At 48.7% G+C, this 21,023-nt stretch overlaps 1 protein-coding gene across 3 annotated transcripts in view; it reads left to right on the top strand.

Moving 5' to 3' along the window:
• Positions 1 to 16,520, top strand: part of SLC24A4 (solute carrier family 24 member 4) — a 170,075-nt gene extending 153,555 nt beyond the window's left edge. For all 3 annotated transcript variants that reach the window (XM_032287597.1, XM_032287598.1, XM_032287596.1), the window contains 5 exons: positions 2,454 to 2,620; positions 6,659 to 6,773; positions 11,917 to 12,029; positions 12,425 to 12,490; positions 13,752 to 16,520. In XM_032287597.1, coding sequence (XP_032143488.1) covers positions 2,454 to 2,620; positions 6,659 to 6,773; positions 11,917 to 12,029; positions 12,425 to 12,490; positions 13,752 to 13,904 — 614 coding nt within the window. In that variant the 3' untranslated portion in view covers positions 13,905 to 16,520. The remainder of the gene's footprint in view (positions 1 to 2,453; positions 2,621 to 6,658; positions 6,774 to 11,916; positions 12,030 to 12,424; positions 12,491 to 13,751) is intronic.
• Positions 16,521 to 21,023: the final 4,503 nt, after the last annotated feature.

The following is a 21,023-nucleotide window of genomic DNA, read 5'->3' as shown; positions in this document are numbered from 1 at the left end:
CCGTGTGCCATAACCAACTATTCTTCCCTAATAGTTTGTTTTATTTCTGTAATGTACATGATATCCCTCTTTTATTCCTGAGTCTAGTAATTTGAGTCTTCTCCTTTTCTTGGTCTAGCTAAAGGTCTGTCAATTTTATTGATCTTTTCAAAGAGCCAACTTGCAATTTCTTTGATTCTCTGTACTGTTTTTTATTTTCTATTTCACTTATTTTCACTCTAACTTTGATTTTTCTCCCTTCCTTCTGCTTTCTTTGGACTTCCTTTGCTCTTCTTCTTCTATTTTTCTTAAGGAGAACCATTTGGTCATTGATTTGAGATCTTTCCCTTTTTTAATTAGGTATTTTACAGGTATTGATTTCTCTCTAAGTACTGTTTTCACTAAATCCCATAAGTTTTAGTATGTTACATTTTTTACATTCATCTCAAAGTAGCTTCTAATTTTTTGTGCTTTCTTCTTTGATCCTTTATTTAGGAGTACGTTATTTAATTTCCATGTATTGGTGAATTTTCCGGCTTTCCTTCTGTTGTTGGTTTCTAATTCAATTACATCGTATTTGGAGAACAGGGGATTATATCATGGAGATTACCTTATTTGTACAGAGCCTCAAGAGAGATTATGTCCTGTTCTAGGGTTTGTAGTTGTTATTCTTTATTATTGTTGTTTAGTGAGTTTTCTAAACGAATTCTGTCAAATTCATATTCTTTGTTGTGTGTGGCCACTGAAGTCTCTGCTAGGTTAGCCTAGAGGTCAGCTAATGATTAGACAGAGACTTCCCTGGATTCCTGGATCCAGTAGTTCTCCCAGTCTTTGCCAAGGGACTCTGTATGTGTTTTGGGGCGTCCTCCAACACTCAGGCAGGCAGGTTACAACTCTGCAGAAGGCTTTCCTTCTTATTTGCACAGAGCCTCAAATTTAGGCAGAGGTGAAAGCGTGCAGCAGTCTCGAGTATGTGCTGAGCATGTGAAGAACCCTGGGCACAGCCCTGTGCTTGCTCATGGTCTGTTAGACTCCGAGAGATATCTAGGAGCTCTTCAAAGTCCACTATAGATGCCTCGATCCCCAGCTTTTCCTTTTTTGCTTTTTGGTTAACCTATTGTTTGTCCCAGCGGCCATCTGCCATTTCTAGCAACCTGATTTAATAATTGCCTCTAGTTGTTTTCGACAAACACCTCCAAGAAAAAGGCTGTGCACACTGGATGAGCTCAGATTCTGGTAAAATAAAGACAGCCTCGAAAGTGGAGTCTTCCAGGAAACCACCAGACAGGTCAAATGATAACAACTGTATGGGAATGGACTTGGGAGGTCCTCCAACCTTGTTCTGCCCCCTCTGGTGGCTGCTAGCCTGCTGTTTTTCATTATGTGGTTGCATGCTGCTAGGGCTACTCCAGACTTGGCAAGAAGGAATAAAAATAGGGAAAGTTAAAACTCCACAGAGTTCACTGTTCTTACTAAGGTCCAACAGATTTTTTTAAATAGACATTCCCTGGATTGCTGCAAAACTTAGGTTAATTCCAGAGGTCGGAAAAAGGTGATTCTGACAATTTTTTGCCATTGTTCTCATTGCTTCTATAAAAAATAAAAATTGCAGAGGTTTTCCCTCCACCATTTCATTGACGAGCAGGCCAGTTTTTAGCCTGCATGTACACACCTATATTCAATGGCTTATTAAGGAAACTATGCTTACAGTCAATGACTTATGAGGCCTCTTCTCCTCCATTGAATTGCTTGTGGATTCCCTTGGTAGGGGCCAATGAGATCTGGACTGCCAGCCAGGACACCTACCTTTTAGTCTTGTGCCTGTCTTGACTATAGGACCTTGGGACAAAGGAGCTGAGATTTCCAGAGCACCTACTGTGTATCAGGCCCTGTGTTCTGGATATTTCATGTACACTCTGTCACATCATTCTTGCAACAATCGAGAAAGAGATAACTTTCTCATCTAACAGATGAAGAAACCAATAAGATGCAAAGCACTGAGCACTGTGCCTGCTGCACATGGCAAATGCTGGATGTGTTGATTGTTGCTGCCCTGCTGTTGCTACTTCTAAGCTATTACAGTCAGAGGAGGAAGTAGGGTTGAGATTCTCAAGGTCCTTTGTTTTCCAGCCCAAGGCTGTCTGACTCCAAAGTCCAACCATGGTTCACATCCCCATTCCAGCTCCTCCTCTAGGCAAGTCTGTTCCCTCTCTGGGTCTCAATTTCCTTATCCTGTCAAATGAAGGATTTGGAATGACTGAAGTGATTCAAGCAACAAACACTTTCTGAATTGTCTTGCCACTTCCGGGGTGACATTATGGAGGTCCGTGATTCTGCAAGGTCAGTTGTGTAGAGTCACATCAGTGGCATTCTCTTATTTAGCTTGAAAACTAAACCGACAGGTAGACTGGCAGGTGTGTGACTCAGTGTGTTTCTCTCCCTCTCCTTTCTCTCTCTGCCCCTTCCCACTGCAGAGGCCAGAGGGGACAAAGTCAAGTGGGTGTTCACCTGGCCCCTCATCTTCCTCCTGTGCGTCACCATTCCCAACTGCAGCAAGCCCCGCTGGGAGAAGTTCTTCATGGTCACCTTCATCACCGCCACGCTGTGGATTGCTGTATTCTCCTACATCATGGTGTGGCTGGTGAGTGTGGGGAGCAGGGGGTGGGCTGTGTGCACAGCCCAGGAGAGGTGGGGAGCAGGGTTCAACCACAGGTACTGCTGTGCCACCTTTGGGCAAGTCACTGGCCTCACTGACCACAGCATATTTCTCAGTAGAAAATGGTTTGAATGAGGGGCATGACTCTGTGCCAGGTACCTGGGATGCGGAGACACAGCACAGTGCTTGCCTTCAAGGGTGAGGGAAGGAGACCAACATTTGCCCGGGCACCCTAAATCACACTGCTCTGGTGCTATAGGCAGAGCAATATGACAGGTGGCTGATCGCCAAGCGCCCTTGGTTTCCAGGGTCCCAAGGGAATGTGAAGGAAGGAGACTGGAGTTGAGAGAGATGAGGTTGGACACAAGGCAGCTTGTCCTATGCTCCTGCCCAGGAATGTTCCTCCTCCAACTGATGTGCTGGATGCTGGTTTAAGCACTTCGTATAAACTCTTTCTTATCCTCATAACAACCCCAAGGAATGGGTATTTTTATCCCCATCTAGCAAATGGGGGAAGTTGAGGCATAGAGAAATTGAGTAATTTCCCCAAGATTACACAGTTAGTGAGTGCTAGAGTTAGGATTAGAACCCAGATATTGATCTCCTGAGCCCATGATCTCAACTACTACTGTAAGCTACCTCTCAGCTTGCTACTGGACTTTTCAGATTTCATTGGATGGGAGTTTTGCAGGCAGAGAGGCATTGATGTAGCTCCTCATAAGCTCCCATGGCCACACAGGACAGGTTCCCATATAACCCTTTCATCGACTGGACTGAGTTGGGTCAGGCCCCACAGAAGCTTCCTTCCCCACTCTCTGTATACCACCTAATAAGGTTCCCACTTCTCCTCCTTATTCCCAGGAGCAAAGAGGGGGAAGTGGTTCCAGCATGGCTGCAGTTCCGTTGATTGTGAAGCTCACTCTCAGCCCCTTACACCCTAGTGGTTAGCATTGAGTCACTTTATTCTCCTCCTAATGGCTGACACCAGCAGCAGAGAAGGCAAGCGATCTTGACCTGAGAGACAGCAGGGCCAGCACACGTTCCATCCTGGCACAGAGGCCATGTTTCACTTAACCCCAGAGAAACCATGCCATTTAGTGGGGAACCAAGGATCCTGGATCACATGAGAAGAGTGCTGAATCCTAGTCCTACCTCTTGCAAACCCTGGAAGCTGGTGACCCCCTCTATGAAGTAGGGGTGATCATGGATCTCTTACAAGGCCACTAGGAGAATGAAAGGAGAGCCCAGCACATTCTAGGCACTTGGCCAATCCTGGCTCTTCCCTCTCCCCAACCCAATCGCGCCTTTCCCCATCCCTCCCAGAGCATTGCTTGTTCTGAACAGTGCATGGGAGCCATTTTGCCTGGGCTTTCCTGAAATCCCATGCCCCTGGCCTGCTCCCACGCCTCAGATGCTTCCTCAGGCTGATCGGGGACCTGCCCCTGCCTCTGTGAGTGTCCTTACATCTACCCGTGCAGGAGCCCCCCGTCCCTGTAGCAGAGCCTCCCCAAGACACCACCTGGTGGAAGTCACTGCCCCCAGCCTGCGCCCTCTCTCCTGGTACCTACTTAGAGCTCTGTATCCCAGAAGGAAGTTCAGGACTGACTCTGTGATTGTGTTTTAGTGAATGAATCAAGTCATGTATCAGGAGGGGTAGAACCACTCCAAGCCTCCAGGCCCCCAGCATCTGCCCCAGCCCCAGGCACACACACTTGGAACACCCTGGCCTGGTTCAGCTGAATGAGGGACATGGGGACACTTTAACCTTCAAGTCTGCCCCCCCAAGGAACTCATTCATGTCCTTCCTGACCACTCCCTTTCATATCCTACTCCCAGACCAAAACAGGTGTGGTTAGACCATGTCAGAAGCATCCAGTAGTTAGCCACTTATTGAAACCAACAGCCAATTGGGGTGATTACCTGGTAGCAGTTGGCTGATCATGAGCATCGCTGAATAATGCACAGTTTGGCCACTGAGCAGTAAGATTTCTTATAGTGCCCTTCTTGTGTTGAATTAGTGTTGTGTACATTAGACCCAATTTCAACCTAGTCTTACGGCATCTTGTTCAGGTATTGTGATTTGAGTTTGCAGCATGGCTGGATGCTTATAACAGTAAATATTAGCCGTTTTCACCATGAGATGCAGCCAATGCTGTTTCCATGCTTCCATGATGAAGATTAAAGTCCCCATAACCCACTCCATATGGGGGATGTGGGAGAAGAGCTGGAATTAGTTACTATCTAAACTTCCTAGAGGCTGAGCATGGTGGCTCACACCTGTAATCCCAGCACTTTGGAAAGCCAAGGCAGGAGGATCACTTGAGCCCAGGAGCTCAAGACCAGCCTGGACAACATAGTGAGACCCTGTGTCTACAAAACATAAAAAAATTAGCCAGGCGTGGTGTAGTGTCAGCTACTCAAGAGGCTGAGGTACAAGGATTGCTTAAACCCAAGAGGTTGAGGCTGCAGTGAGCTGTGATCAGTCCACTGCACCCCTGCCTGGGTGTATAGAGCAGAGCAAGCTCCTATCTCAAATAACAAACAAAAGCAAACAAACAAACAAACAAAAACTCCCTAGAAAAAGATGACAGTCAGAGATAATGAAAACTATGCCTTAACTGAATTAGATTTGCAATTTTTTATTTTTCCGAATAGAATTAAAGGCCAGTCCATCTCTATGTTTTAAAGAAAGGATCCAGTGACTTCTCTTACTGGAGTATATTTTCAAAACAATATTACAAGTAAAGAAAGCATTTTATGACATTTGAGTGTGCATGAGAATCAGGAAGATCAAATTAATAAATATGTGAAATTCTTCTCTAGTTACAGAAAATAACAGTATGATTAAATCCGTTCTGTTAATTATCAGTGAGGCAGGACACTCCAACCCCCACCACCTTGATTTATAAACCCTACCCTTGTTTCTTTTCTTTTCTTTTCTTTTCTTTCTTTTTTGAGACAGAGTCTCACTCTGTCACCCAGGCTGGAGTGTAATGGTGTGATCTCAGCTCACTGCAACCTCCACCTCCTGGGTTCAAGTGATTCTCCTGCCTCAGCCTCCCAACTAGCTGCGACTACAGGTGTGTGCCACCACACCCAGATAATTTTTTATATTTTCAGTAAAGACAGAGATTCACTGTATTAGCCAGAATGGTCTTGATCTACTGACCTCCTGATCTGCCCACCTTGGCCTCCCAAAGTACTGGGATTACAGGCAAGAGCCACTGCATCCAGCCCCTTGTTTCTTAAACCAGGGTTCTGGGGTCACTGGAACAACTTTACTGGGGCACTCTTACCTATGGATTTGAACTTCCGATGGCCTCAGTTTGGGGAGTAGAATGGCCTTGACAGTAAAAGTCTGTAAAGAAGGCAGTGCCCATGGTAGCCTTGATCTCTGCCTATGCAAGAGCACCCTGCACTTACTTTCACTATGTCCTGGTAAGGATCCAGCGAACAGTAAAGCCCCACCTGTCCATCCTCTTCACCTACACCTTTTATTAATACAGCTCTCACCCTCAAGGCTTTGGAAGAATGATTCTTAAATGTCAGTTCCAAAAGGGAGGGGACGTGGAAAGGGATTGTCCATTTCCCTAGCACACTTGTGCAGTTGAGGAAACTGAGGACCAAAGAGAAGACATGACTTCTGTAAAGTCACACAGATAGGACAGAGCCAAGACCAGCCCGTGGAGCTCTGGACCTGAATCTGCTTCCCTGTCTGAAGCCTGAGATTTGAGGGCTCAGAGGGCCCAGGCTTGGAGTTCAGGGTAAAGCAGGGCTCGTGTGGCACCCCTGGTCCTGACACTCCGGACGGTATGTGCACACACGAGGTCTTCCTTCTTTCCATCTTTCCATCCTTTGCCTTCTTAGACTCATAGTTCAGGGCTTTAAAAAAAAAAAGAGGCAGGCCCACTAATTCCAAAATAACCCAGTTTCCCATGCTTACAGTGTCTCTAATACTAGGAATGTCTTGTTAGTCCACATACTGTTGGTTGAGTGTTCATGTCTCCACACCCGGTCCTGCAGGTGACTATTATCGGATACACGCTTGGGATCCCGGACGTCATCATGGGCATTACTTTCCTGGCAGCAGGGACAAGCGTTCCAGACTGCATGGCCAGCTTAATTGTGGCAAGACAAGGTACGGATTATGCCCCAGCCCTCACAGTCATGCAGGCTGCTGCGTCCTCAGCCCTGCCTGACTTACAGTTGACCAAGCTGTGGCTCTTGTGACTGGCAGTTGTCAAGTCCTGCTATGGAGAAAAACTGTGACATCTAGAAAGCATCATTTATTCAATTCCATCCAGGGAGAGAAAGCTACCAAGATGAACTCCTCCAGACCTTTCTCTAGAAGCTTCTGCTAGGGTGGTTATATAAATTTGCTAGGGTGGTTATATAAATTTGCTAGGGTGGTTATACAAAAGTGTTCTGAGATAAGCAGTTAACGTGAGATTGAACAGAAGCCAAACCCAGACTTTATACAGCAAATGAGCTAATAACAAGAAACGTTCTGGTCCCAGAAAGGCAAAGCACGGGCATCCTATACATCCAACTCCCCCATTCTTCTTCTGACCTCTGGAACGTGTGTAACATTTTGGTTTGTTTGGTGGTTTTTGTTTTGGGTTTCGTACGTGGCATGGGCTGAGCAAGACGAGGAATGAGTGTGTGGGCTTTGCTGGTGGAACAAAAGATCTGTAGCAAGTGTGGGGTTTACTGACTTCTCCTTTTCTGCTAGCGAAGTAGCATCCCAGCGTGGACATCCAGATCTTCCTTGCAGCACAGAGTTTGAAAGTATAGGGATGGGGATAGGTGAATAATGGAGTGAAATCTCACAGAAGACAGGAGAAGAGAACGGTGCCCGAAGAGAAAGGCTGGCTTTGGGAAGAGGGACAGGACATTTTATTCCTCCAAAATAGAGCAAGTTTGATTGGTTGGTTAGTGAGTTGGGCCTGAGAAACCATGAGGGAAAGGAAGAGTGAGAGTATGTTTGCTGGTAGGCAGCGCCCTTACAGAGCATGGGGACAGTTAGGGACAGCAGCTGAGGGGAATGGAATTTAACTGGGTGGCCTTTGATGTGAGCATGTTCGTTCCCTAGGGGAGTCATACAAAGTGCCACAACTGAGCGCCTTGAAACAACAGGAGTTCATCATAGCACTGGCAGCTACAAGTCTGAAAGCTAGGCATCAGCAGGGCCATGGTCCCTTGAAGGCTCTAGGAGAGGACCCTTCCTTGCCCCTTCCTAGCTTCCACTGTTCACTGCAGTCCTTGGGTCTCCCTGGCTTGTAGCCGAAACACTCCAATCTCTGCCTCTGCCTTCATGCTGCATTCTTCCCTCTGTATGTCTGTCCAGACTTCCTCCTCCTCCTCTTCCTCCTCCTCCTCCTCCCCCTCCTCCTCCTCCCTCTCCTCCTTTCTTCTTCCTTCTTTCTTCTTCCTCTTCTTCCTTCCCCCACTCCTCCTACTTCCTCCCCCTCCTCCCCGTCCTTCTTCCTCCTCACGTTCCTCCCCCTCCTCTCCCTCCTCTTCTCCTCCTCCTCCTCCTTTTTTTTTTTTTTTTTTTTTTTGTGATGGAGTCACACTCTGTTGCCCAGGCTGGAGTACAGTGGCGCAATCGCAGCTCACTGCAGCCTCTGCCTTCCGGGTTCAAGTGGTGCTCCTGCCTCAGCCTCCCGAGTAACCACGACTACAGGCGTGCACCACCACACCCAGCTAATTTTTGTATTTTTAGTAGAGACGGGGTTATGCCATGTTGACCAGGCTGGTCTTGAACTCCTGGCCTCAAGTGATCTGCCTGCCTCAGCCTCCCAAAGGGCTGGGATTACAGGCGTGAGCCACTGTGCCTGGCCAACTTCCTCCTTATGAGGACACCAGTCATCAGATTAGAACCCACCCTAATTCAGTATGACCTTACCTTAATTTGAGTACATCTTCAAAGACCCTATTTCCAAATAAAGCCACAGTCACAGGTTCCAGATGGACATGAAGGGGGCAGGGTACTCAGCCCAGGGCAGTGAGTAGAGGGGAAGCTGGTGAGCACCACGGGCCCGGCCAATGTTCAGCGACATGAGCTTGGTGGATTCAGTCATGCCAGCTCCAGCGGTCACAGATGACAAGTTCATCCCTGGTCGTGGTCGGCTGGGTGGACACAGTGGGGGGTCACTGTGCAGCTCAGACGGTTGCGCCCGGAGTTCGGGCTGGGAGCGGTGTCAGGGTGCTGGACGTTTAAGGGCTTGCAGGAGTGTCCCGAGTGTCCCAAGAAGGTCAACAGAGGGTCTCTTTTAGGACCAAGGGAGAGACGGGGCTCTGAAGCAGGACACCATCTCAGAGTGGCCACAGTGAAATGTGCAAGTACAGAAACTGAGGAAGGGTAAGGCCAGGGGTGGGGTGTGCAGTTGACCTCAGGGTAACATTGATATCATTGACAGGGACTCCAACAGACATGGTTAAAAACAGCTTCCCGGCTGGGCATGTGGTTCATGCCTGTAATCCCAGCACTTTGGGAGGCTGAGGCGGGCAGATTACCTGAGGTCAGGAGTTCGAGACCAGCCTGACCAACATGGCAAAACCCCGTCTCTACTAAAAAAAAAAAAAAAAAAAAAAAAAAAATTAGCCAGGCTTGGTGGCCTGTGCATATAGTCCCAGCTACTCAGAGGCTAAGGCGAGAAAATCGCTTGAACTTGGGAGGTGGATGTTGCAGTGAGCTGAGATTGCGTCACTACACTCCAGCCTGGGTGACAAAGAGAGACGTCATTACAAATAAAAAGAAAGAGGAAAAAAAGAGGAGGATGAGAAGTAGAAGGAGAAAAAGTAAATAGGTTCCTGATAACGAAAGATGGAGGAACTCCTGTTCGGAGCCTGCTGCACAAAACAGGAGGCTGCGCAGCGTGTGCTCTAACGCAAAGGCACCATATCCTGGGCTCCCTCCAGGCCGCCAGCGCAAAGTGTGGTCCCAGCCCTGAGCATCAGCTTGACCTGGGAGCTTGTGAGAAATGCAGACTCCCAAGCCCTGCCCAGGCCCACTGAATCAGAATCTGCATTTTCACAAGACCCCCAGGTGACTCCTGAGCTCACTAAAGTTTGAGTCGCACTGTCCTAGAAAGTCCTCCAAGGCCCACACAGCTGCCGGCAGCCCCATTTGTGCAGAGCGGGAAATCCACTAAACCTGAGACCCGCTCCTCCCCACCTCTGCAAACTCACGCACCTTTCTACCCCCTGGACCTGCTGGCGTGCCTGCCTCTTCACCAGGTGCAGCTAGCTGGGCCACTGCAGTTGCTGGATGCTCCTATGTCTTACCAGGCGCTGGGAGACCAGAAGGCCAGTTTCCCAGAGACACCACCCCTAATAGGACTAAGCTGCTGAGATTTTGAAGTCACTCAGAACAGTGCTTGGGGAAGGCTGGAGGAGGAGTGTAAGAGTCAACAGATGACAGCAAAGAGCAAGAGAGGAAGAGATGACCGGCTACGTGACAGGCAGGCTGGCGGTCGGACAGAGATGGGCTGCCTGTCTGGGTGCCGATTTGAGTTGGCCACCATACGTCCCAGCTACCAAAGCAAGATTGTAGATCTAGGCATTTGTGTTTCAGGTTTGTTCATTCCAAAAACATGTATATGTGTGCCAGGTTAGGACAGTGGTGAGGAAATATGGCTAAACGGCCGGGTTAGGGCAGATTCCATCCAGTACGAGTCTTTCTTATAAAAGTTTGTTTTCTTAATTATATGCCTCTCCAGTTACTAGCTTCCTGATTGTGTGGCTAGCTGAATACTGGACAGCTGGACAGGAAGGGGAAGGACAAGGACATGGGCCCCAGCCTCTGATATGCGTCTGGTCTGGTTGGGGAAAGAGAGCTCACCCTTCAGAAACCACTAAGACATAAAATCCAATGTCCTATGATCCCAGCCAGGGTCATGGGTACTGTTACCTTCTTCCCCTCCTCCTCCTCCTCCCCCTCCCCCTCCTCCTCCCCCCCCCCCCTCCTCCCCCCCCCCCCCCCCCTCCTCCATATTTCTTCTTCTTCTTCTATTTTGTGTGTGTGTGTGTGTGTGTGTGTGTGTGTGTGTGTGTGTGTGTGATGGAGTCTCACTCTGTAACCCAGGCTGGAGTACAGTGGCGCAATCTCAGCTTGCTGCAGCCTCTGCCTCCTGGGTTCAAACAGTGCTCCTGCCTCAGCCTCCCGAGTAGCCAGGTCTATAGGCATGTGCCACCACACCCAGCTAATTTTTGTACTTTTAGTAGAGACTAAATTTTTTTAATTCAGTTGTACTTTTGTTGGCTAGGCTGGCCTCGAACTCCTGGCTTCAAGTGATCCATGATCCACCTGCCTCAGCCTCCGAAAGTGCTGGGATTACTGCCATGAGCCACTGCGCCCGGCTGACTTCCTCCTTCTTATAAGGACACCAGTTAACAGATTAGAACCCACCCAAATTGAGTATGACCTTACCTTAATTTGAGCACATCCTCAAAAAGCCTATTTCCAAATAAAGCCACAGTGACAGATTCCAGATGGGACATGAAGTAGGGACATGCCTGGGTCCCAAATATGCTTCAAGGCCTGTTATAAAGGATGCTGGACCAGGTGTCGTTGGGCCACCTGCAAACCATGCCCTTGGGCACATCCCAAGCCTCAGTTCCATCATCTGTGACATGAGGTGATGCCCCACACCGACGCCCAGCCCAGGGTAGCTGGGAGCATGAAGTGGGGGACATCCACCGGAAGTCCTCGGAGAACTTCAGCTGAAGAGCCTGGCAGGAGAGATCCTGAAGAGCCCATATGCGTCTGCGGGGCCGTCTTTCCCACAACCGGGTGCCATGAACAACCGAAGTGTATTGTCTCATGGTTCTGGGGGCCAGAAGCCTGAAGCAGAATCTGTTCTGGGCCGCTCTTGCTTCTGTGTCCTTGGCTGTCTTCATGTTTGCCCAGGTTCTCCCTGTGTGTCCAAATTTCTTCTTTTTATAAGGACACCAGTCATACTGGCCCACCCTCAAGAACTCATTTCAACCTGTTACCTCTATAAAGACCTTATCTCCAAATAAAGCCACATTCTTAGGTACTGAGGGTTAGAAATTCAACATCTGAATTTGAAGGGTCACTGTCAACCCATAGTAGTCCCCTTCAGGCTTCAGGAAGGGAGCGAATCTCAGGCCTCACGAAAAGCTTTTAGAAATGTAAGGTCCTTGAAGAAGGAATTCCTTTCCAAGGAATGGCGCTGACAGAGCAGTTGGGAGAAAGAATATAGGTTTCTGGTGACCCGTTCTTAATAAAAGAGATGTGTCATTGTCCCCTGCAGGTCTTGGGGACATGGCAGTCTCCAACACCATAGGAAGCAACGTGTTTGACATCCTGGTAGGACTTGGCGTACCATGGGGCCTGCAGACCATGGTTGTTAATTACGGATCAACGGTAAGTTCCTCTCGCCTTGAACAGATGTGTTTTACCGGAGAGGATAGTGGTGTTGGCCCAGTTCCAGCCAGAGGCTCTGGGAGATGCCCTCCTCTTCTCTGTGGCCCTCAGGCACCCGCTTTCCATGACAGCTTCCAGAGCATCTTAGGGATGTCAGCACTTCCACCCCTTATCTTAGCCCACTGGCGTGCCTGTCCCCGTCCAGGCCAACTCCTCAGATGAGCAGCGTCATGATTTGAATCCATATTTCCCTGACCCTTCGTGGCCATATGGTCACCCGTAAACACCTGTGTTTTCCTGATGAGGGAATGCACTGGCCGAGGCACGCTGGGATTTCAGGATGGATTGGCTCCCAGTAGTCAAGAGATTCAGGGCACGTGTGTTTGATTTTCCAGGTGAAGATCAACAGCCGGGGGCTGGTCTATTCGGTGGTCCTGTTGCTGGGCTCTGTCGCTCTCACCGTGAGTGTTTACAATTCCAACACAGATGCCTCATGCATACTTGATTTCATCTGATTCCGCCTCGTCACTTACGTGACTCTGAACACCCCTGTCACTTCTCTTGGTAGTGAAGGATAAAGGAAAGAAGATGTAGACTTTCACAGATTCACCTAAGTCCGGTTTCTGCCATGAGCATCAGCACCTCACTGTGCTTTCCCTGAGTACATAAGAAGTCCCCAGAGGAAGTGAACAGCATTTCCTTCCTGTGGCCTGGCCCAGTCCCTCTCTAGTGCCATCAGGAGAGAAATCTTCCCCTGCCCATCTGACCTAACAAATGGGAGGTGTGACATCCCTCAGGATGGCATGTCGGGATAATCGAGGCCTCCTTCCCCAACATGCCCAAGCCTGTGCCGAGCACTTGACTTTGGCATCACTTTATTCTCTCCTTACAACCACCCGATGAGGGAGGTGCTATTATCATTCCCATTGCAGAAGAAATCGGGGCTCAGGGGTTAACTTTCCCGGTGTCACAGAATTGGACAATGGCAAAGCTAGGATTTGAACCCAGGTTGGTCTGTTCTGATGGAACTCATAACTTTTGACCCCCAAGGCTCCAGTGAGGTTCCTGGGATCCAGCCCCAGGAAGCCTTGATTGAGGGACAAGGAGGAAGGCAGTGGAAGGAAGGACAGAAGGGTCAGGGAGGAATGTAGGATAATTCTGTGCTTTAACCCTCTACCCCAAACACACACACACACACACACACACACACACACACACACACGCAGAGAGAGAGAGAGAGAGAGAGAGAGAGAGAGAGAGAGCGCTCAAGCAGACATTTGCAAAGCCAGGGATCCATAGGAGGCTTGGAAATTGTGCTAAGGAAGTGGGGGAAAAAATCATGGTGCCACGCTCTGAAGCACAGGGGTCATACAGCTAAAGCCCCCGTTTGTCTCTGGAGAAGGCCTGGGCAAGGAGGACCACATGCCTATGACCAACCAGGAGGAAGTGACATGCCTGCCTGGGCCGGGTCGGTCCTATGAGGGCAGCTGCTGTGTGTCCCTGAGTCAATGCGGCTGGGCCAGAGACTCGCCCTTTCATGGGGCAAGTCTAAGCCCTCTCACTTATTCAGGTCAAACTGAGGATCTTCCTGCAGCATCCCCTATACTTGCCCACATTCTGCAGAATGTTCTAGGCTTCCTCACGTAGGTGTTGCTTTCCTGTAGAAATGCCTCTTGTATTTCTTTGCCCTGCAAGCCTAGCTCCCCCACTCTGTCCTCCCAGGTCCTCGGTATCCACCTAAACAAGTGGCGGCTGGACCGAAAGCTGGGCGTCTACGTGCTGGTTCTCTACGCCATCTTCTTGTGCTTCTCCATAATGATAGAGTTTAACGTCTTTACCTTCGTCAACTTGCCGATGTGCCGGGAAGACGATTAGCGCTGAGTCGCAGCCCCTGGGAGCTGATCTGGACACCCTGTGACACTGGCGTCCTCCTCTCCCCACCACCCCCACCACAGGTCTCTCCTGCATAGGCAGCCACCATCTGTTCTTTCATGCACTGGAAGGAAGAGCCATGTGGTCTTTGTCTGGTCACAGGCCAGGCTGCCGGGCATCCTCCTCCTCCTTGGAGTTCCGCCCCTGCAAGGCTGGATTCGGGGGCCATTATCTGAGCAGCTTCCAAGACCCCTGAGCTGCCAACCACAGAGATGTGTGGGCATCTCGTCTCTCCTGCACACATTAGTCAGAAGGACTTCTGCATGCAGTTTGTCTTTCTGTTCCGCAGGCAGCCTTGAAAATGAAGTCATTTGTGAGCAGGAGCTCTCATAGGGCAGGTGCAAAATAGGAATGTTGTTCTGAAGTGTCACCTCCGGCCCAGAGGTGGTTCCTTAGGCAGCAGGTGCTCCTGGGAGCCTCCAACTTCTGCTTGAAGCACCCACGGTTTGGAAGAGGCAAGACCTCAACCTGTTGGGGGTTTAGGGCCCATGATGGCAGACATTCTACCCCTTTTCCTGGAAAAACTGGAAGAATGAAAATAATCTTCTTCTGCAGAAGAGAGAAAATGAGTGATGAATATTCTTCCCACTTTAATTGATGCATTCAGTGAATAAGCAATGAAATATTAAAAAGGAAACATCATCTAGGTCATCATACTTGAAAACTTCCATTCCATATGAAAGGATCGTGATACCGACCAGAAAGGTCATGAGCATAGAGACACAGATCCTCTGTGCACCATCTTGCATTGGCGCTGAGATGCTTGGTTTGGGATAGAGAAAAAGGGGAGAGACGGACGTGGAAAGGTGCTAACTCAGAGACTGGAGATTATAGTTTACAGCTGTACTTTCCAGATCTTCTATGTGACAATGCACTGTCCATGTGTGTTTGTCATGTCTTTGTTAATGCTCTAGTTTCAAAAGCACCCTGTGGAAAGGCCCAGTTGTTTATTTGCCCAACAAATTTCATAGCCTGCTGAACTGGACTGAGAGTCCGAAGTGCTGGTTAGTGATGAGAAGAGACATTGCCTGCAATACAACAAATTGCTTTCTGGTTAGCTGAAGGCAAGCGTGAAAATCATAATTTAGAATATTTAGAGCTAAGCTTCTGGAATCATGTCATTTACATGTGAAAGGCCACAAATGGAAGGCTGACTCAAAACTACATAAAAAGATATAAAATAATTTTCCACCACTTCATAGCTCTCAAATATATATTTAAAAGATGTATGAATACAAACCAGGTATGGTTTCTAAAAAAAGAAAGCACAATTAATTTTATAGAGAGGTTTTTTATTTTTTTAATATTTCTATTGCAAAAGTCTATCCGATTTGATGCACTTTGAATATTGAGATATTTTGCACGGATGAATGTATGGGAACTACCCATGATGATGTAAGAGGAAAGAACATTTTTCGTGATTCACCAGACATCGCTTTCAACATAGTTATGAGTTTAAATCCAGTAGCTAATCCCTTCCTGAGACTCAAAGATGGTGACCCGGGTGGAAATTTCTGTGCTCTTTAGGGCCTCCTGAGTTTCAAAAGGAGGAAGTGTTCATGCTTGTGTCCCTGGCTTCCCTGTTGCGTGAGCCTGCCTCGGGCCCTCACCCCCACCCCCAGGCTTCTATTCGGGATTCACATCAGTATTTGTATCATAGCTACACCAAGTTCAGGTTTTTCTCTTTTTGTTTTTTACCTAAAAATTGGGCTCTGTGGTGGTCTTCCACTTGAGGGTGAGGGTGATTTTCCTAAGAAATCAGCAAAGCACGAAGGCAGGGACCCTGCAGGTTCACCAGTATAAGCTTTAGCTTCTGGGACTCCAGAGCCCTTGGGTCCACTCTGTGCCGTGAGTAGCTTAGTTCTCCTGTTTCCTCCCACCTCACAGGCTCAGCCAGGTTCCAAAGTGCTTCTGTCTCTGTTTTGATTCTCCAAACGGCCCTGTGATGTATGTGGGGATGATTCTCCCCATTTAACAGAACGTAGTGTCTTCGAGAGGTCAAGGGACTCTAGTTCAGTGGCCAGTCATAGCAGAAGGGAGGCCAAGCCCCAGCCCATCACCCCTCCCAGTCCAGCCTCTGAGTTGGCCACACTTGGGGAGTGAGTGTGGGTATGACCTCATCCTGCTGGTTGGTTCTTACTGTTTGAGTCAAAACCTCTTCAATATATCATTGACTCCTGGGTTCCTCAGGTCGTATCCTAATATCTGTCCCTATCCAATGCCTCTATTTTTTCTTGAAAAGAAGACCAAAAATTATTTTTAGCTATGACAAGGCACAGGCCACGTGGCCCCTGATGGCATCCCTGCTGGTTTTCGATTCTCTGAAGCCTGGTGTAGCTTTCAGAGCATACATATCCTAATTACCCTCCTCTTCCTCAGCAGAATCCATTTGAGATTATAAATGGATACTTTTGGTCTCTAAAGTTGCAGTTAGAAACTAAAATGATGTTTTTAATATGTGACATGCTCCTTTTGGCTAATTTTCTTTTGACTTTAATGTGCCAATGTAATTTCCTTTAAAGGATCTATGCATCTATTAAATCTAGAAAACTATATGTACACTGTAGGTGGAAAATTCTCTTTTTTAACTAAATATTTTTCCATCACAAGTTTAAAAAATTGCATGATGAATTAGGCCATCATTTTTAAATTACGCTTTCATCACTATGCAGGATTACTTTATTTTATTCCCAAAGCTAATTAGCATGGGGTAGTTACTCTGGTACGGAAATAGGCAATTTGAAAAAATGAATTTAGCTCTTCTCATTGAGGGCAGGAAAGAAGGAAAACAGAAACCATTGTACTCAGATGGAAAATGCCTATAGACACAGGAGCAAGTGGTTCCTGTGGACTTCTAGTTTGGAATTTGGCCTCACCAGGTCAAGCGTGGTTAAGGTGGAAGGTATCCAGTATCTTGAGAACCTGACCCTGGAGGAAGTCTCTGGGTCAGCTGTAGTGAGAGACTGGTGATTAAGGACACCATGAGCAGGACAGTCCTCACCTTACCCGCCCTATCCTTTCTGTTACCCACAGTCTGCTGGCCCTTGTGTCTCTTCCCCTTGTCACTGGTGTCTCCTCCTTATGCACAGAGCTGGGTGCTCTTATGAATTTTCTTGTTTTTATTTTTTGAGACAGCATCTCACTCTGTTGCCCAGACTGAAGTGCAGTGGTGCCATTTTGGCTCATTGCAAACCGCCTCTCAAGTTCCAGCGGTTCTCATGCCTCAGCCTCTCAAGTAGCTGGGATTATAGGCGCATGCCACCACATCCAGCTAATTTTTGTATTTTTTACTAAAAACGGGGGTTTCACCATGTTGGCCAGGCTGGTCTTGAACTCCTGACCTCAGGTGATCCACCCACTTCAGTTTCCCAAAGTGCTGGGATTATAGATGTAAGCCACCACACCCAGCCTGCCCTTGTGAATTTTCACCTGCTCATTATGCCTCACTTGTTAGGATTGTTTCTTGCTTTTGCCCTTGTGGGTCCCCTGCCTTGACAGACCCAAGCTGCTGATGAGGCATCAAGCTTCCCTGACCAGGTGGGGTGTGTGTATCACCCAAGGGCAGTCCTGCAGACCCTGACCAAAGCCCGTTCCTGGGCGTTCCGGGTCCAAGTTTCTTCCACCTGCTCTTCCCTGTTAACGGGAGTTTGTAAGCCTAATAGCATCGGTAGGAGCCCACATCCCTGACTCCCAGTGCAGACCAGGAATTCGGGAAGGGTGTGGGTGGTGTCGTTGCTGGATACCCTGCCTTCTGCCTGTCCTTTCTCCTCTCTGAATCCTGGGGCCCCTCCCCCTCCTTAAAGCTGGTGTGGACAGAGGGACAGGAGAGGTAGAGGAGAGGATCAGCGTTCATCCCCTGCTGGGAAAAAGCAAGAGCGAATCCCAAGCCAGCGGCTGAGGCTGCCTTCTGTGCCTTCCCTCTACGTGAGATGGATGAGTGGGGCTTAGGAAACTGGAACTCGGAAGGTTCTGTTGCCGTATTTTGAAACTTTCCCCCTGGGATTCAGCAGCTGAGAAGCAGAGTCCTTTCTGCCCAGGGTGAATGGGTCCTCGGGGGAGGGGTTGGTCTTTTGTCTCCCACCCCTGTCTTTCCTTCCCTTTCCTTCCCAGCCATGCTTCTCCCTGGCTGGAAAAAGGTGGCTGTGCTGTCCCTGTGATCACTCTCAGCAAATGCTTGTGGCTCAAATAAACAAAGAACTTACCTGTTAGGGTGAAAATCCTCAGGAGATTGTACCCAAATGCCATGCTTTAAATATTCATGGTCTCTCTAATGCCCTCCAGATGTGATTTCCATAGGGGACATCCTTCCCTGGGGGCAGTTAGCCGGCATACATGGGCACCTGAGGTGGTCCTCATCTTGGCAGCTTTGTTGCCACACCGTGCCCATAGAAACTTCTAGAAATTTCTGAAAATTCCCTGTGGGCAGATCTTGGGTGGCAGGAAGTCCATCAACCCCCACCCAATCCTGGGCCCGAAGCACCACCCTTGCCCTCTCTTTATGTGTGCACACCCAAAGGATTTCCTGGTCTCTGTAGCTCATCCTGTGAGCCCCTCAGGCATGAAGCCTCCCTGTGGGGCTTCTCCAAGCATGAAGAGGGGCCCTTCCTGTCCTTTGGGAAAATCTTCCCCACTGTGTCAGTTATATGGGAACAAGAGCAAGGGGGTCTTTCTCTAGGCCTGTCCCACAGGGCAGAGAACATAGGACTTTGCTGTTCACTTTGAGCCACAACCTTTGCCAGCCGGCTTGTGTGGGGGCCCCTTCACCTTGCTGCAAAGAGCTGTTCCCCAAAGAGCATATCCACAGGGGACAGGTTTTTTTGTTTTTGAGATGGAGTCTTGCTCTGTACCCAGGCTAGAATGTAGTGGCTCCATCACAGCTCACTGCAACCTCCCCCTCCTGGGTTCCAGTGATTCTCCTGTCTCAGCCTCCCGAGTAGCTGGGACTACAGATGCCCGCTACCGTGCTCGGCTAATTTTTGTATTTTTAATAGAGATGGGGTTTCACCATCTTGGCCAGGCTGGTCTTGAACTCCTGATCTCGTGATCCATCGGTCTTGGATTCCCAAAGAGCTTTGATTACAGGCGTGAGCCACTGTGCCCAGCCAGGGTACAGGTTTTAAAAAGGCTTTTGTTTTTTTTTGAGAGAGAAAGGGTCTCGCTTTGTTGCCCAGGCTGAAGTGCAGTGGTGCCATCTTGGTTCATTGTAACCTCTGCCTCCCGGGTTCAAGCGATTCTCCCACCTAAGCCTCCCAGGTAGCTGGGACTACAGGCACATGCCACCACACCTGGCTAATTTTTGCACTTTTAGTAGAGGAGTTTTACCATGTTGGTCAGGCTAGTTTCGAACTCCTGACCTCTAGTGATCCGCCTGCCTCGGCCTCCCAGAGTGCTGAGATTACAGGCATGAGCCACCGTGCCTGGCCAAAAAAGACATTTTGATTTAGATTGCTGTATTTGCTTGTTGATAAAGAAAACTAAATTGGGACACTAATTTTGTGCTCAGCTTTAGGCTGGGTAGCTAATGGGAGAATGTCCAGCCTGTCACTGTGCTCCCAACCCAAGGAAAGGGATACCCGCCCTGAGTCAGGAGAAGAGATACTTCCCTTCCATTCTGTAACCAGGGTGGCGCTGTCTTTTCAGGGAAGCGAGCTGAGAGGTTTTAGGGCTTTGATTATTTTATGGGGGTTTTAAAACTCCTAACTTTTCCATGACAAATGGCTCCCAGGTGCCATTGTCTCTGTTAAACCTTCAAACAAGGAGCACACACTGCCAGGGGCACGGGTTGTCTTTTCGTCTTTTGCCTGCATGTTTCTAAGGCTCTTTATCAGATCTCATGGTGTCAGTGTCCAGCTGTCCACGTTGTGAATCTTCCTCCTGCTTCTAACGGGGCTGACAACATACTCTCTTCTAGGCTAGGACGATGTCTGATGCTGGGATACCCTGGTACCGGGACTCGAGGGCACAGGCGGCATCTCTGAGAGCTGAAATCCACACTGTGCCTCTGGGAAAGTTGGGTCCTTGGCTGTGTGGCTTTTCCGTCCCTTGGATTTACAAGTCTGGGAATTGGCTGCTCCTTAGTTATAATCCCAGTGAATGCAGCCTAAGCCTCGCCTATTCCCACTGTTGCTAGAATACAAACAGTTGCTTTTTTTTTTTTTTTCTTTTTGAGAAAGGGTCTCATTCTGTTGCCCAGGCTGGAGCGCAGTGGCTTGATCACAGCTCACAAATCCTCAAACTCCTAGGCTCAAGTGATCCTCCTGCCTTTGCCCGCGAAGCGGCCGGGAATACAGGCACATGCCACCATACCCAGCTAATTTCTTTTTTTTTTTTTAGAGACAGGATCTTGCTGTGTTGCCCAGGTAGGTCTTGAACTCCTGGCCTCACGTGATCCTCCTGCCTTGACCTCCCAAAGTGCTGGGATTACAAGCGTGAGCCACTGCACCCAGCCCAAGCAGTTGCTTCTTATACAACATGTTTGTTGGGACTTGTCTGTGGACCAGGGCAATAAAATTCTTAATCCTGCAGAGAGTTGGAACCCTCATCACCCCATCACTGGAAAACAAATGTTTTGTGCTATCAAGAGAGGGAATGAGCAGCTTTTGGTTTCTAGATGCATGGTTTGGTGTGATCTGCCTTTGTGCCTAAAGGGAATGTCCGAAGCAACAGAGCCTTCTTTGCTGCCACTCCAGAATTCTCAACACAGAATTTCCCAAGTCCATTCGGGACAGACCCGCAGTCCTCTTTCAATGGAAAAAGAGAGGACTTTCCCCTCCTGAAAATGACTGGAGTGTGAAGAAGGAAGCTCTGTTTTTCCAAACAAGATGTTCTTGTGAGTTTTTTGGTTTTTTTTTTTTTTTTCTGGCCACTGGGCATCCCTGCCCTCACCTTTCATTCCTGCCCTGACCCCATGACCACACTGTCTGCTTCCTTGGGCTTCCTGCACGAGGCTTGGACCTGGGGGACCTGGAGCCCCTGCAGACAGAACTCTGGCTGAGCCACGGTGGCCAGCTCTTGGGGAGCCCAACAGTGGGGGTTGCTGGTCTGTGAGGCTGAGTCTCCATT

This window comes from Sapajus apella, unplaced genomic scaffold (assembly GCF_009761245.1).
Source record: "Sapajus apella isolate SASKATOON/1434 unplaced genomic scaffold, GSC_monkey_1.0 scaffold20, whole genome shotgun sequence".
Classification (NCBI taxonomy): Eukaryota; Metazoa; Chordata; class Mammalia; order Primates; family Cebidae; genus Sapajus; species Sapajus apella.
The sequence above is the reverse complement of the archived record's forward strand: the minus strand, read 5'-3'. Positions and strand labels throughout refer to the sequence as shown.